This window comes from Stigmatopora nigra, chromosome 4 (assembly GCF_051989575.1).
Source record: "Stigmatopora nigra isolate UIUO_SnigA chromosome 4, RoL_Snig_1.1, whole genome shotgun sequence".
Lineage (NCBI taxonomy): Eukaryota > Metazoa > Chordata > Actinopteri > Syngnathiformes > Syngnathidae > Stigmatopora > Stigmatopora nigra.
This window is the reverse complement of record NC_135511.1, coordinates 5,177,889-5,193,462: the sequence shown is the minus strand read 5'-3', so window position 1 is coordinate 5,193,462 and position 15,574 is coordinate 5,177,889. Positions and strand designations below refer to the sequence as shown.

Below are 15,574 nucleotides of genomic sequence, written 5' to 3'. Positions count from 1 at the left end.
GATTACAGCCTATATCAACTCAATGAGAAAAGGCCATATGGGCAAATGAGATCCATGTCCATGAAGCACTAATCTGGGGATGCCCTCTGTGTGACCAGGGATGGACACTACCCACAGCAGCTAAGAGGCTTGGGGATTCGCGGCCTTCTTTACAGTAACCAGTATGTGAGATTCATCATCTGACCCACTGCCAACTCAGGGCAATATAAAAGCCAGACCAACATTCATTAGTAAAATAAAAACAAATAAACTTTTAAAAATAGCTTTGAATGACTTTGCAGAATAAAAAAAATAGGCAACTTGAAATGGTTAAATAAGAACAGTTTGGTTTATCTTGTAAACCATTTTATACAACCCGCCAGATATACATTGGGGACAAAGGCTTCATAAAGAAAATAAATATTTAATCGCACGTATTGCGTAAATTGTTTGCCCTTTTCCTTTTGGCGGAAAATAAATGAAGTACTAAGTACACCAAGTGGAAAGAAAAACATGAAAGGAAAAAAAAAATCAGAAAAGAGAGGGGTAATTACTGGAGATTGTGCCCCAGTGATTGGCTGAGGGGCGGCTATGGAAGGACAAATGGACAAATCTTAAGGAGCTAATAAAAGTGAATACAGAACAGTCCTCATGGGCAAATCTGGCACTAAGATGATAATGAGATTATAAAACCTCACTATATTGCAGCAAATTATATAAGTGTTTCATTGAACCTTGTTGAACTTTCATTTATACACACTCGGCTTTCTTCAATTTTGCATCCATGTTGCTTTTCTACCCATTAAGTGATGGTTATATTAAAAGAAAGGAGAGCAGTATGGAAATCATCTTGGATAATGAAAAGAATTCAGAAGCGAACATAAGAATGCAGATTGAACTCTGCAGTCATACTTCTATAATATTTAACATAATCACTTTGGACAATGTTGTGAAGGCATTAATGATCTCATATTGTCATAATCTTTGTGAGCATATGCAACATAAACATACTGCACAGATTAACTCATGAATGTAAGATTAATCTTATGGTAGTTAATAAGATTTGTTTGTTGATCTTTTTAATTGAGACTAAGTCATATTTCATGAAGGACAGGCTGACATCTGCTCTTGACTATATAACACTGTATGTTTCAACTATTCATAAAATAATAACTTGAATAGCCCGTCTCCTACTAAAAGTACTTTACTCCTAATGGATTCTAGTTAGTGCTTCTTGTGGACAAGCACTATACAATTTTGTCATACGCTGCTGAGGGTATGATGACTACTAGGCTTTTTGTCAAGTCAATGATGACGACAATGCCTATGTCTGATTTTCATTTTCATTTTTAGAATACACTTTTCTCATTTCTCCCAAACTATATTGTAATCATTCATTCATCTTCAATACCACGCATCCTCGTAAGGGTTGCTGGGTTGGCAGGAGCCTATCCAAGGCGATTTTGGGCTAAAGGCAAACTAAACTCTCGACTGGTCGCCAGTCGTACGTAGGGCACACAAAAAGACAGATGACAATCTGCTCTCACAATCATACTTCCACCAGTGGGAATCGAGCCTGCAACTGCCCGCACTGCAGTCAGGCAAGTGAACCTCTACACCATATGGTGACAACTATATTGCATCATAAAGAAAAAAAAACTGATCTTCAATGCAGCTTTGAGCTGTCTGAACATTAATTAACTTGACATATTGATCACACTTCATCGGCTCCATTTGTCTGCTAAGACAAATAAATGGGAGCACCCTTGCCTTGGTCATGTAGAGAGGGGCTTGTCTATTGACCATGACAGCATATCTTTGATAATCCTAATGCAGTAAAGGAAGATACGGGTTAGGCACAAATCAAAGCACTGAACTTAATCAATAAACAGGGACAGTGGTGGAGAAAAGAATCAAAGAATTCCATCAGAGTGGTCAAGTGTTTGATTCAAAGGAAATGTCGCAATGTGAAAGCCAACCTACATGATAGATTAGATTGCCTTGTCACCATGGAATAAAAGTGTGACCTGTAGCTGGATGGTGGACATTCTCGTGTGAGCCTACAGAGCGGTCATGTAAGATTCTTCCCAACTCAAACTTTGCACCAACAACAGTATAACAAACCAGGGGTCAATAACAGGTAAAATGCTCTGACGATGCTTGGAAAAGGTTTGCACATTTCTTAGCTTGGGTTCAACTGTAATCATCATTTATTTAATACATAAAACATTTTTATTTATTCCAAGAATCTGCATCTGGTAAACTATACTCTGAGTTTAGGGAGATAATTTCAAAACCAAACCGGTTAAATAGGAAATCCTATAACAATGGAGACCCAAACCAAAGCCTGAAACGGTCAATGGGAATCTGGGCCAAAGGTTAGTGTCCGGGTCACCAGAGTTTACCTGTCTATTTCCTGGTACACATGGCAATGTGTCGTGGTTGAGCTATGAAAACAGTGAGACGCATTTGTGAAAATATGAGATGGCCTACTGAGGGCATTAAGCGGACTTCCATGTTACCAAGCTGAAAAAACACAGATGTTGGAGGTGGTTGAGGTTAATTTGAGTGAGCCCGACTTTCCTCTTGGAGTAAGTCATCAAACATCACATCAGCTTGCGTGTGTTTGTGTGTGTATAGTCGGGGTCCCGGCAGGGAAAAGATGTTTCGCGGCCAACAGTGCATGGATAAGGGAGGTGCAGGGTAGAGTAAAACTTTAAGTGAAACAAAGATTTACTGTATTTGGGTGTAAATAATTAAATTCCGAAAGTTAGGTTTTTCAAAACAAATTTAACATATTTATGGGATCTGAAAAACATATATCAATGTCCTCAAATATGTCAGGTTGGATAAAACATAAATAAATAAAACATTTATTAAAAAAAACAAACAAACAAAATAAAAAAACATAACAAATGCGGTGCCTTACCGAACCTCGTTTGGTTTAATTACTACACCATGTTAAGTTGCTTGTAACAGCATACATCTGTTAATTAAAGTGCAGGTAAGACATTAACTGACTTTTGTTAGCCATTAATCAGTGTTTACCTACAGAACGCTCAGCCTTTGTAATTAATAATCAGCTTGGACAATGAGTAATCGCCCAACAGGAAGTGTGTGTATGTGTGTGTATTTCTGAGCATCCTCTATTCACATTATTTTTCTCAGAACCAAAGCACAGTTTCACTAGAAACAAGTTAGTATGCAGAGCATTGATAACAACAAAGCTCAATATAGAAAATCGGGGCGTTTCCCACTCTATTCATCCATCGTCAAATGCCTCCCCCTCCCGAGCATGCCCAAGTCTTTCTCCTGTCTCAAAGTGACAGTCTTGGAATAGCTTACCTAACTCCATCCTATTTTCCAACTGATTCTAACGTCATCTCAGCAGCAGGAATACTAAATTCCATTTAATTTGCATGGGCTGTAGGTTGGGTGCTCCCTTCGAGACAACTTAATGGAAAACAAATGGTTTTGCAATACAGCATATATGATAATAAACTGCAAATAAATACTTTCATTCAAGTATGAAGGAGTTGAGTCGAAATTGTAATGGATTTACATAAGAAATGGAAACCTTACTAACTCACGAGTAAATTCGAGTTTCGAATGTACAAAGACTTCTTTACAGATGACAAGCATGATTGGATAAACTTCCTTTCTTTGAGGCAAACGTCTCGGAATATTGAGAACACACTCATCCTATCATCACAAAGGCACACATGGAGGTAGGATGGATGTGGAGGAGGGGAGATGTCCAGCAAAATTCAAGTGTTTAAGAAAAAGAAGAAAGGATCCCAATGTGGACAGTCCAAATATGTGTCTCTCAAACCGTTTCCGCTTAAAACTCTCTTAGGAATTTCAGTCAGTGCCATTGTCTCTGCTGCCTCACCAAAAAATAAAAATACAATTTATGATTTTGCTGATTTTTTTTCTTCGGTATTGGTGTAGGCATCAGAGGTGGTGATTTCATACATTTTGGGTGATCGGTAAATCACCAAAAATATAACCGATCTTGACCAACAATCATACTTAGTCACCACATTGGCTACATTAACCCGCTAGCATTTGGTCACTGATATTTGTCAGAAATATGAGAATATAATTGCACTTGTTAGTTTATTTTCAAATGATTGTTTTTAACAACTGTAACTTCCGTACCTCTTTGCCATGTTTAGGTGAGATAGATTGGAGTTTGTACTTGACATTCAAATCATAGAGTCAATGTGTGAAAATTGTTTTACCTTATAACTCTGTCTTTCATCCGTGAGTAAATTCAGTCAGATAATACCCATTTAGTGAATATAGCTCACATTTGGCTCACATTCAAATTGTTCCAAGGTCAAAAGGTATTAAGATGTGAGAAAAGAGGTGATAGTTTAATGGCTTTCAACTCCAGTAAATTCATCTATTAATTTCCTCAAACCTTGTGTTTTTCTGTTTGTAAAGCAGAGCATTGCTCCATTTTATTTGTTGGTAAAGGAAATTAGAATTTAGTGATTTCTAATCAAACGTTTTTATCTCCTGTATGTGCAATATAAAAACTAAAACAAAAAAAAACAGGTAGGTTTATATGCATTTTTTTTTTTTTAACTTTAAAGCTATACATTCTCTAGTTGACTACCTATACATACAGATTTCTGGAAACTACTGTATTACAGACTGCCCGTGAAAACAGGTGGGTGTTTAAGTATTCCAATAAAGACTGGGTGCTGTTTTCTGTAGCTAAAAGAAATACATAGTGTAAACACTACCAATACCCATAGCATAGCAACCTGACTGGTGATTGCTGAGAGCACTATACTTGTCGATTGAAAGTGCCGGGCCACGGTGCCCTGACAGCGTTCTCTCAACCTCGTCACCTCTGCTGTTCTGCTGTGACTCTGGCTACAATTGCCGCTGCCTGTGAACCTGCCAGGCTGCCAAGGACACAAAGAAGGCCGAGTCAACCTTTGACATCAGAAGCTGCTACCAAAAGACCAGAGACAAGCTGAGCTGGCAGCTTTGTTAACAGGCTTGTGCTTGGAATCTTTTCAGCTCGGTTAAAGTCAATAAAGCGCAAGTCAATAGCGTACACAAACAGATAGACGTGGTGTCAAAGGGTTTACTGTTACGGCTGTACGATTCATGCCATGCTTGAAAAAGTGAGGTATCTGGACTCAAAAGGCTACTATTTTTTCAAACTAACTTAAGCCCAAGAGCCAAAGTGACATTTGAACATGAAATACGGTAAAGGTTTAATATCAAAGGCTAGCTGACATTTGAAGTTGCTGACTCACCATTAGATGTCGAAATGTACCACCCACACGGCGCCATGTGGAACATGGTGCTTTAGTGGCCGAGATGAGATAGCAATGTTAGAGAACTATTCACTGACATGGGGAGCATGTGAAAAATGACCTATACTTTCACAAGCATCTCAGAAAAGGGATAAGAAGGGAATAAAGCACAATGTCCTAACACGAAGCCAAACATTTTCTGGCGAACCACTTGTGTACTCCATACACGTACAGTAGATATAACGAGTCCATAAATCCATCCCTTCTGTAATGGAAAAATATTCAGAGCGACTTAACTAAGTTAAAACTTCTTCCAGGAGCTGAATGACTTGATTGTGTTAAAATATTCTTTTTTTCAGAGGGTACATGAAAAAATATGGAATGAAATGAGATGGGCTCTAGCACCCCCACTACCCTTGTGAGGATAAGCAGTTCAAAAAAGGAATGAATATATATACATTATTTTTGTTTAGTGTAAACCTAAAAATACCAGTCATGTGCCCTCTTGCATGTACACCAGGATGTATGTCAGTTCCAACAACAGTTGCAATCACCATCTCTTATCATAGCCCATGTTGTGGATTACATCTTTCATCCCTAATCCTACATTAAGGACACATTCTTATGATGGCTGTGACATCATTAAGATCAGTGAAGCAGAGAGAGGACACAGGGACAGGAAGCCAAACACCACAGGGGCAGATTAAGAGATGCATCCGTGAGAATGGATGACGAAAAAGAATGAAAGAAGGAAAGGGGGTGCAACAAAAACGACAGAAATAGAAATTGAGTTAAACAGGACATTAGAATAGCGTAGGTGAAAGAACACTTCTGATTTGCATTCAAAGACAACCTGACACAGTGAGCTGAGATCAGTTGATTTTCCTTAATTTAGAATTGGTACCTGCAGAGACACGTGGGCAGTCCGTCAGCATAGAGTCCAGTGGTGTGTCCAAAGGTTCGGAACTTGAGACCCAGTTACAGCAGCGCTACAGGACAAAGGAAAAAAAGAAAAAATACAAAAACCTAAGGTGAGACACCGAGTAAATTAACTCATGGATCGAATAAGTGATTTCTCATTGACGTCCACATTTGCACAGTCATTATCAAACTCCAATCGTAGAGGCATAGAGCAATGGGGGTTTCAAATTTGTCTTTTGATGCGGGTCATATTGTACTTTTGGCTCCCTCCAGAAGGCTCTTATAGATATAATGGTGAATTGTCTGATATTTAAGAGATACACAGGAGTCGACATCGCTCGTGTTCAATTCATTTTCTATGGAATTTGCGCGGCAAAGCAAATGCCCCCTACCATCTCTTGGTACACACGCGGGCCTGCGATGCAAAATAAGAGAATAGGAAATGGTTCAATTTCCGACGGCGTCACCTGCCACTACATCCTATCAGTAATGGGTTTGTTGATCGACAAATCCCCTGTGAAGACACTGGCCAACCTAGATATCACGTCCATCCTCCACCCTTTTTCAATTTAGAGGAGTTCATCATTTTAACCTGTACAACCAGCAAATACTTTATAATATGTCGTAGCATTTTTTCTGGGATTTAAAAAAAAAAACTACGGCAAGAAAAATGGCTGATATTCTCTATGGATCATCCTAGTTTTCGGATTCAGGGTTGTTCCTCTTTAAAAAAAATAATTTTTAAAAACCATCGACTTGATGCAAATTGGGTGACAAAGAATACAAAATTTGTACAAAGATGAAGGTGGAGGAGAAAATGGAGATGCAAGAAAACAAAGGAATGCTGGAAAGGGGGGTAGCAGTAGGAGAGGAGGGTGAAGGAAGGGGGATGAGTGCGAGAAAAAGACAGCAGCACGCAATTAAAAGCTCTCTGACATGTTGCTTGGACATCTTGCTGTTTGTGGTGGAAAAACTGAGGTCCTGTACCATGGTGGATCAGTGGGTGAATTAGGGGAGGGGTTTGCTCAGTTTGATGACCCATAACCCCCTGCAAACACATGCTGTCCTCTCAAACCCCCCAAGTGGTTGACAGCACCACTGTCAGAAAAAGGAATGAACCTCTTTATTTACTTTGGCGCTCTTCGGATTGCATTGACTTCCCCCTACTTGGTCAAATCTAACATATAGAAAACCATCTGCTACATGGCTCAGTTCTTTCTTATCAAATGCAGTTGCAAACCACAATAATGCCAAAGTTCTCTCTCCTAAATTAATGGGCTAGAGTAGAACTGGTGGTGCAATTGACCAATTTAATGATGCTTCAATACAAAAAAGAATTTTTGGACACAGACAATATTTGTCTCTATTACAAACTCTTTGACGATTCAATTTGAAATTGAATCAGGTTTCTGATAAAATTAATATCATATGTAAATATTTAACACAGTAAATTGCACATCACCAAAAGCAATAAGAAATAAAAAGCAATTTTGACGGTGTGGAATTTTGTTAAACATTTGAATTAAAAAACATTTCTTAACAAAATAGCATATCTTAAAGATAAGGCTATTGATCAAGGTTTTGTGTTTTGATGAATTTCCATAGATCAGCCCAATATAGTTTTATGTAATTATGAAAATAAGTTCTTTGGAGAATCATATATTTGCAGATATAACAAATGACTATATGGGCTTGTGACCGACATATCGATCCAGATCGATGTTTCGTTAAAACCCTAAGAAATATTTAGTTGAAATTGCAGTGACATAAACTGAATTTGGTTAATTGGTCGGTCAGAAAGTATCATCGTGTCATACAAACCTATGCAAATGCAGTAGTCATGTCATAATTGAATTGGTGATTTGGAATAATGGAAATGCAAAGAACGAGCAAACTGAGCTCATCGTTTCATAAAAAAAGTCTATAGAAAGGCTGCTCATAGTTAGCGCATTAGGTTCACAGTTTTGGGGTCAAGGGTTCGATCCCTGGTCGGTCCTCAAACATGGATTTTTTCTGGTTACTCCACTTTCCTCCCACATACCAAAAACATGCAAGGTAGGCTGGTTGAACACTATATTGCCCGTAGGTTTGAGTTTCAGCATGAATGGTTTTCTATCTCTCTGTGCCCTGTGATTGAATGGCCACCAATTCAGAGCGTCCCCCGCCTGGTGCCCAAAGTCAGCTGGGATAGGCTACATCAGTCTCTGCTACCCTTGTGAGGATAATCGGAACAGAAAATGAATAAATGGAAGTCTATAGAAGTTCATGGCCAAATGATAATCACAATATGTACAATTAAAAATACACCAGAGCAATGAAATCAGACAAATTTGCAGTCTGTTGAGCAGAGGGACAAACCGTACAAAAGGAGGATTTTTTTGTTCCCTGCACAGGTTTAAAACTGTCATAAGTCCAAGTTATTGAGAAGGCTGTAAACTTGGCTCTGTATATAGGATTAGCTATACTAATGTCATACCGAACAACAAATATTTGTTCAATGGTCCGGGAGTTTTTTTTCTTTTTTCTTTTCAGTGAGAGGGCAACTTATCAAAGTGTGTTTTGCCTTGTTAAAGAGTGCGTGTTCGCGTGTGCGTTGAAGCAGGGTGACGGCAGAAAGGGAAAGAGGGCGGCTGAGAAGGAATGCTTGGAGAAGACGTTCACCTGATAAGATAAAAGTTCAATGGAAGAAAGAGAACATGTAAAGAGATTACAATGTGCAGCTGGCGTCCTTCTGAATCACTGCTTATCTACTCTTGTTTACTTTCACCCTGGCCCATTACAACATTGTGCAACAACTTGTGTGTCTACTCGTGTGTCTACTGCTGTGAGTGTGGGTCACTCATTGAATTGTGGGGGGTCTTGAGAAGAAGCATAAAGGCTATTTTGCATTTTTGCACTCACTGACCTTGACTCCCAAAGCCGTGACTGACAAATTTATGAACCATCTCCCATTCGAGCTCCCCAAATACTCAAACATGGCAAACATTCCATAATGCCCCTAACCATGAATTCTATTTGTTTATTCATGTGTTTTTGTTTTTCTGTACGAATATTAAAATGCTAACTGAGAAGACAGCTGAAGGCTAACCTAACCCAGCTGTTGTTGAGAGGAGCTGTGTTAAAACAAATATTTTCTGTTACTGACTGTTTGACGTGTGCAGCGTTTCTTTTTTTGTTGCACAAATGATATATTTAATTGAAGCTTAGAGTCAAAAATAGAAACAGAGGCAGAGGTGATTATGATGAAACATCTGCCCTGTATACATAAATCCTCTGCAAATATCAACAACACATACGGGAATTCCATTGGGAGGTGTACAGAAATTGCTGTTTTTAAGATAAAAGCAATAGGCTTTTGAGATTTGCTGCAATCCGACACAGGGAAATAAATATGAATTTTAACTGGACCAAATGTAAGAAAGCCCTTATTGCTTTATGAGAAGAATATGATTTTGAAAGTTTTTTTCCAGTCTCTTGTTTGCAGGACATTGCTGACCCGCACAGAAGCAGCAGAGCTACTTGACAGCTTCATCAAGTGTCTCATTGTATCTCGTTTAATCCATTCAGCATGTCTGGAGGTAGATGTCAGCTGGGCCATGGAGTGGCCTTTCAAAGGAATCGTCTTTCTTCACCTTGACCATCACCATTAAAGTAAGCAAGGTCAGTTATTGAAATATTTGTTAAGGCAGTAGTGCATATATGCATACATACACATTGCATTTCTGGCGAGACATTTGAGACAGTTATAAATGACAATGTATGCCTTCTAAACAAACAGCATCATTGTGTCAAGTCAAGAGTCGGCAAATCAGCATTGTTCTAAATTCTTTGGCATCAGAAGACTTTTACACAATGTACCTTTTTGTATTCTACCTGGATATTTAAACAAAAGCATGAGGACTGCATAAAAATTGATTCATCTTTGAATTGACAATGTTGACATGTTAACAATAAAGTTAGTGACTAAACAATTAGGTAAAAGAATTATCTTGCTAATGAATCACATCACACAGTGTTGTATTGATTTGAACCTAGAGATAAACAAAATCGTGTAGCGAGTACATAATGTGTGTGCATGCTGCCCCCATTCTATCGATTTGGTCTCTTGGAAAGCACACCATAGTGGGTGATAGAAAATAAGTGTAGTAAAGCCTCCAAACCCTTAAAACAGCTGTCAACTAGCAACTTAACTTCTCAGAAAGTTGTCTTGTCCAAGCCATTTTCACCGTCTACGCTCACTCTCTACGGATTAAGATGGTTTATTCATGATCATTGTGTACTTTTTGTGTTTGTGTGCATTCATATAAGCTCTAGGCGGGCCACTAGAGTGTGACAGCAGGCCAGCACTGTGACAGGAGACACCTTGGAGACTGTGACAGGCTGCCAGCTGTACACCATCATTCATATTTCCCTTTCTCTCTCACATGAAGTAACATGACATACATCTTTCTTCACATATCTTCATTGCATCGAGCTCATCAGCATACTTGGACTGCTCAGATTTCCCTTACTATCCTTTTGTCCTTTCCAGTTGGAGCATTAATGGATTTGAAGGGATTGTTTATTGTATTTCTACCGCTAGGCGCAAGAATCTTTACATCTCCAACTTTTGTTTGCATCCTCTCTATGGAATTCACTCTCCTTTAGATGGTGTTTTGTCTCTCTTTGCAATGACGTCATTTGCCCCTCATCTGAACCATTTGGTCCATACAACCCAACCCAGCGGGTGCTGATCTCTAAATCCCATCGCCTTCTTTTTACTCCCCTCTCCTTCCTCACCAAGTAGAGACCTCTCCGACCTTAGAAGGAGGGAATTATCTCTGTCCGAGAAGAACAGAACAGTATACTGCTGGGGTGCCCCGACCTCACATGCACCCACTGCTGTGGGCACCCATATTTATACACCACCTCGAGCATTATCAAGGGTCACTGCAAGCTTCACTCAGTGGTGTGAAACCATCTGTGCTGCACTACCAGTGTGTTGATCACAGTGAGCAATGCAAACACTATTCATGTGGAAGGTCCAACTGTGTTGGGGTTGTTAATACGATGTACCTGTGAAGGGTGTGCTACTTTTACGTTTGTTTATTAATGTGTGTGGTATAAACATTGTGTGGAATGATGGTAAAATGAACAGAAAACATTATTTTTAATGCTTTGCAATGGCCAGGTACTGGTAAACCATTGGCTGCCATTGATGACAATAGTCAAGGCAGAAAATCATTACTCTTTTCAATTTTTTTTAGAAACAATGATAAAATGAATGAAAGACATTATTGCTTAACTTGATTTGGAAAGGCATATGTGGAATCGTGGCATTTCGCAACGGGAATTTTAAATATTCTTCAAGTTCTGAAGAATTGTTTACGTTTTCAACAGTTGTTTATAAAGATTAAAAATATAGCATTGCTTGTACTTTTACAATACCTTTATTGTGTAATATTCTATGTGGCACCTACCTTGTCTCCAGTGGCTTCTGGATACATTAAATTTGAGACCTCTGTACTATAATATTAAACAAATTCAGCTTCTTGGTCTCAAAAAGTAGTTTGACATTAATAAATGTGCTATTGACTCCAATTTTATATTTTATGTTATCAAGTGAAATGCCACAAATGTAACCTTGGAATTAGACTTAATGGTTTGATGAGTACAATAAATTTAATTTTGTCTATCTCATTTCCCCTTGTGGAAAAAGGAGGTGATTTTAGTTCTATTGTTCTGGGTAATCAGCGTAAATAGAAAATCGTTTAAAATCCTAATTATGCTCTGTAGCTTGCATCCCTTGGAAGGATCAAAAATAGGAAATGCAAGACGAGGTCAGCACAACCTTGAATCCCAACTATTCAAATCACCATGTGCTGCACAAATTCCCCTAAAAACATGGGATCTAAAAAGTGGGATGCTTAAAAATAAAAGTTGTGTATGTGTCTTCCGTGATTGTGACATCCCTTGTTGCCGAGCAGCTCTGGTCAAGGCTAGGTCTCATCTGTATGTGCATACTGAGGGAGGTCAGAGACTGCATGTGATGCAGAGGTCACAGCAGAAGCGGCAGTTGCTAAAGTGAAGCTAATACAAACCCGCATATGCAAGTGCCGCCAACCTCTTATCCTTCTTCTCAAATATGAACGAACGTGCAAGCAAAATGAACGTATATGAGTGCATATATTTCACCTGCTGCAGCCAGTCCTGTGTGCTTTTACTGGTATCCTGCAGCCACATGCTGTGAGCTGAATCCGTCAGAGCCACAGCACATATTTTGTTCTTTACTTCGGTTTCTCTGTGATTCATCTGCAAAGAAGAGCAGAGAAGACAAAAAAGACAATTTGACACAATTCACAGTTTGTCAAAAGACAAATTGGCACTCTGGCAATATAACTTTCATGGATACAGCTATTTTGATTGACCCTAGTGAGAATCAAGCGGAGATATTGAGATAAGATGAAATGAGAATGTATTCCAACTACCACCCCATACATTGCTACAACTATTGGAAATGGTGAATATAAATTCAAGCAGATGTATATAGTAATACTACACTGAAATATGAAAGAGCTGGTCCAATATAGTGTGTCCTTGTCACATACTGTGCAAATGTCCTTCTGTGTGCACGTTCAAATACCCTGGCTCCCATTCTTAATACCTTTTCCCTTCACATGTCACAGAAAGTGGCGTCTACAGGACCATCTTCCTATTCCCCTCTGAATGTCATGCCAAGGAAAATGTCACACAAAAGACTTGTTACCGTACCACAATAGACTTCCCGCACCGCTGGACCCACCCCAAGGAGTACTGGAGCCAGACCTTGGGAGCGAGCCTTTTCAATGTGCTTCACATTAAGATAAAATAGCGAAGAAAGGAGAACAGGGCTTACAACAATAGGTTAACAATCTCTAACTCCATACATTTAGTCAGGGATGTGAAATGTGCAGCATTTGAATTCTGGTTTGGAAATGTGAAAATGCCACCGTATAAAATAAGCCCAGATATTATGGCATGTAGTCAATATTTTGCTTTCTATCTTGGATGACTACAAAAGTCATGTTTGGCTTAGAATGATCCTGCTGCGAAATATGTAGATCAATAGAGATTTAAGCATGCATAGCTAAGACCTCATGCTTCTATCACAAGATATATACACTTTGAATGCATTTTCACAGATGGCCCGGCGGGAAATGGTTAGCGCAGCGGCCTCACAGTTCTGGGGTTGTGGGTTTGATCCCAAATCGGTCCTCCTATGTGAAGTATAAGTATAAGTGGTTCAGAAAATGAATGAATAAATGATTCACACTGCAAGATTTTACTGAAGTATGATGGACTCCCAAAATAAGTTGTGTGGAGAAGTGATCGTGCGATGTGGCATATCCTTTAAAAAGATTTCTATTTGTATTTCAGTTTTCATCAGGCTTTTCTGACATGGAAACACATCCGAAAAACCTCCCCATTAAAACATAACAACTTTTATTGGAATATTTCTGTGTTTCTTTTTTTTGGGAGAAATACAGGAGGTAGGGCAGCCCGACGGCCTCACAGTGGGGGACCTGGGTTCAAATCCAGGTCAGTACCATATGTCTTGATTGCATGTTCTCGCTGGATCTGCGTGGGTTTACTCCGGGTACTCCGGTTTCCTCCCACATTCGATGGACATGCATGGTAGGCTGATTGGACACTCTAAATATACCCTAGGTATGAGTGTGAGCGTGTATGGTTGTCTGTCTCCTTGTGCTCTACGATTGTCTGTGCACCAATCCAGGGTGTCACCCGCTAAGTCAGCTGGGATAGACTCCAGCACCCCCCTACGACCCTTGTGAGGATAAAGTGGTTCAAAAATTGATGAAATACAGTCGGTAATGGAAACAGAGTAATTGATGTCCAGTCTCTCTTAATGGGAGATCATCCAATAAATGTAATAACCTGAGTTATCCGGAATGTGAAACAGCCACTATGTAAACATATGCTTTATAAAGAAAACATATCAGCTGTGGTTTCTTGAATCAGAGGGACAAATAGAACACCAACATGCATACATGGTAAGCTAAAACCAATGCGGAGATATTGAAGGAATACTCTGATGGCCTATTCTGTAATGTGAAAGCATCTGGATATGCAGAGTAAAGTTCAGGAGGGGGTTGGCCACAGTGGGGTTGATTGTAGATGAGTCCGAACAGATAAGGGGAAAAGACAGGAATGAAAACAAAGAGAAACAGAAAGATTTGAACTGGAAATATGACTATAAAACTATTTGGTTGCGCATACCTCAAACAGGGCATTTATTTTTCTCTGAAGCAAAAGTGGAAACTTAGATGTCTGTCTACTGGACCCTAAATGTTTAACGCCAGTCTGATTGACTCTTTTAACCAACACTTGGTACTTTTGAATTACTTTTGAATATATATACATATACATATATATATATATATATATATAATATATATATATATATATATATATATATATATATATATATATATATATATATATATATATATATATATATATATATATATATATATATATATATATATATATATATATATATATATATATATATATATATATATATATATATATATATATATATATATATATATATATATATATATATATATATATATATATATATATATATATATATATATATATATATATATATATATATATATATATATATATATATATATATATATATATATATATATATATATATATATATATATTCTATCTATCTATCTATCTATCTATCTATCTATCTATCTATCTATCTATCTATCTATCTATCTATCTATCTATCTATCTATCTATCTATCTATCTATCTATCTATCTATCTATCTATCTATCTATCTATCTATCTATCTATCTATCTATCTATCTATCTATCTATCTATCTATCTATCTATCTATCTATCTATCTATCTATCTATCTATCTATCTATCTATCTATCTATCTATCTATCTATCTATCTATCTATCTATCTATCTATCTATCTATCTATCTATCTATCTATCTATCTATCTATCTATCTATCTATCTATCTATCTATCTATCTATCTATCTATCTATCTATCTATCTATCTATCTATCTATCTATCTATCTATCTATCTATCTATCTATCTATCTATCTATCTATCTATCTATCTATCTATCTATCTATCTATCTATCTATCTATCTATCTATCTATCTATCTATCTATCTATCTATCTATCTATCTATCTATCTATCTATCTATCTATCTATCTATCTATCTATCTATCTATCTATCTATCTATCTATCTATCTATCTATCTATCTATCTATCTATCTATCTATCTATCTATCTATCTATCTATCTATCTATCTATCTATCTATCTATCTATCTATCTATCTATCTATCTATCTATCTATCTATCTATC

The 15,574-nt window shown here is 37.7% G+C and overlaps 1 protein-coding gene and 1 long non-coding RNA gene across 2 annotated transcripts in view; one reads left to right on the top strand and one right to left on the bottom strand.

Moving 5' to 3' along the window:
* Nucleotides 1-5,682: 5,682 nt before the first annotated feature.
* Nucleotides 5,683-13,438, top strand: LOC144196091 (uncharacterized). The gene is made up of 3 exons (XR_013326207.1): nt 5,683-6,289; nt 9,747-9,830; nt 12,845-13,438. It is a non-coding gene; the product is annotated as an uncharacterized LOC144196091 (long non-coding RNA).
* The window catches only part of LOC144196090 (cotranscriptional regulator ARB2A homolog), a 90,701-nt gene continuing 80,846 nt past the window's right edge, over nt 5,720-15,574 (bottom strand). The window contains exons 9-10 of the mRNA XM_077716083.1: nt 12,354-12,470; nt 5,720-6,247 (exon numbers count right to left, since the gene is read on the bottom strand). Of these exons, the coding sequence (XP_077572209.1) occupies nt 6,131-6,247; nt 12,354-12,470 (234 nt within the window). The 3' untranslated portion in view covers nt 5,720-6,130. The remainder of the gene's footprint in view (nt 6,248-12,353; nt 12,471-15,574) is intronic.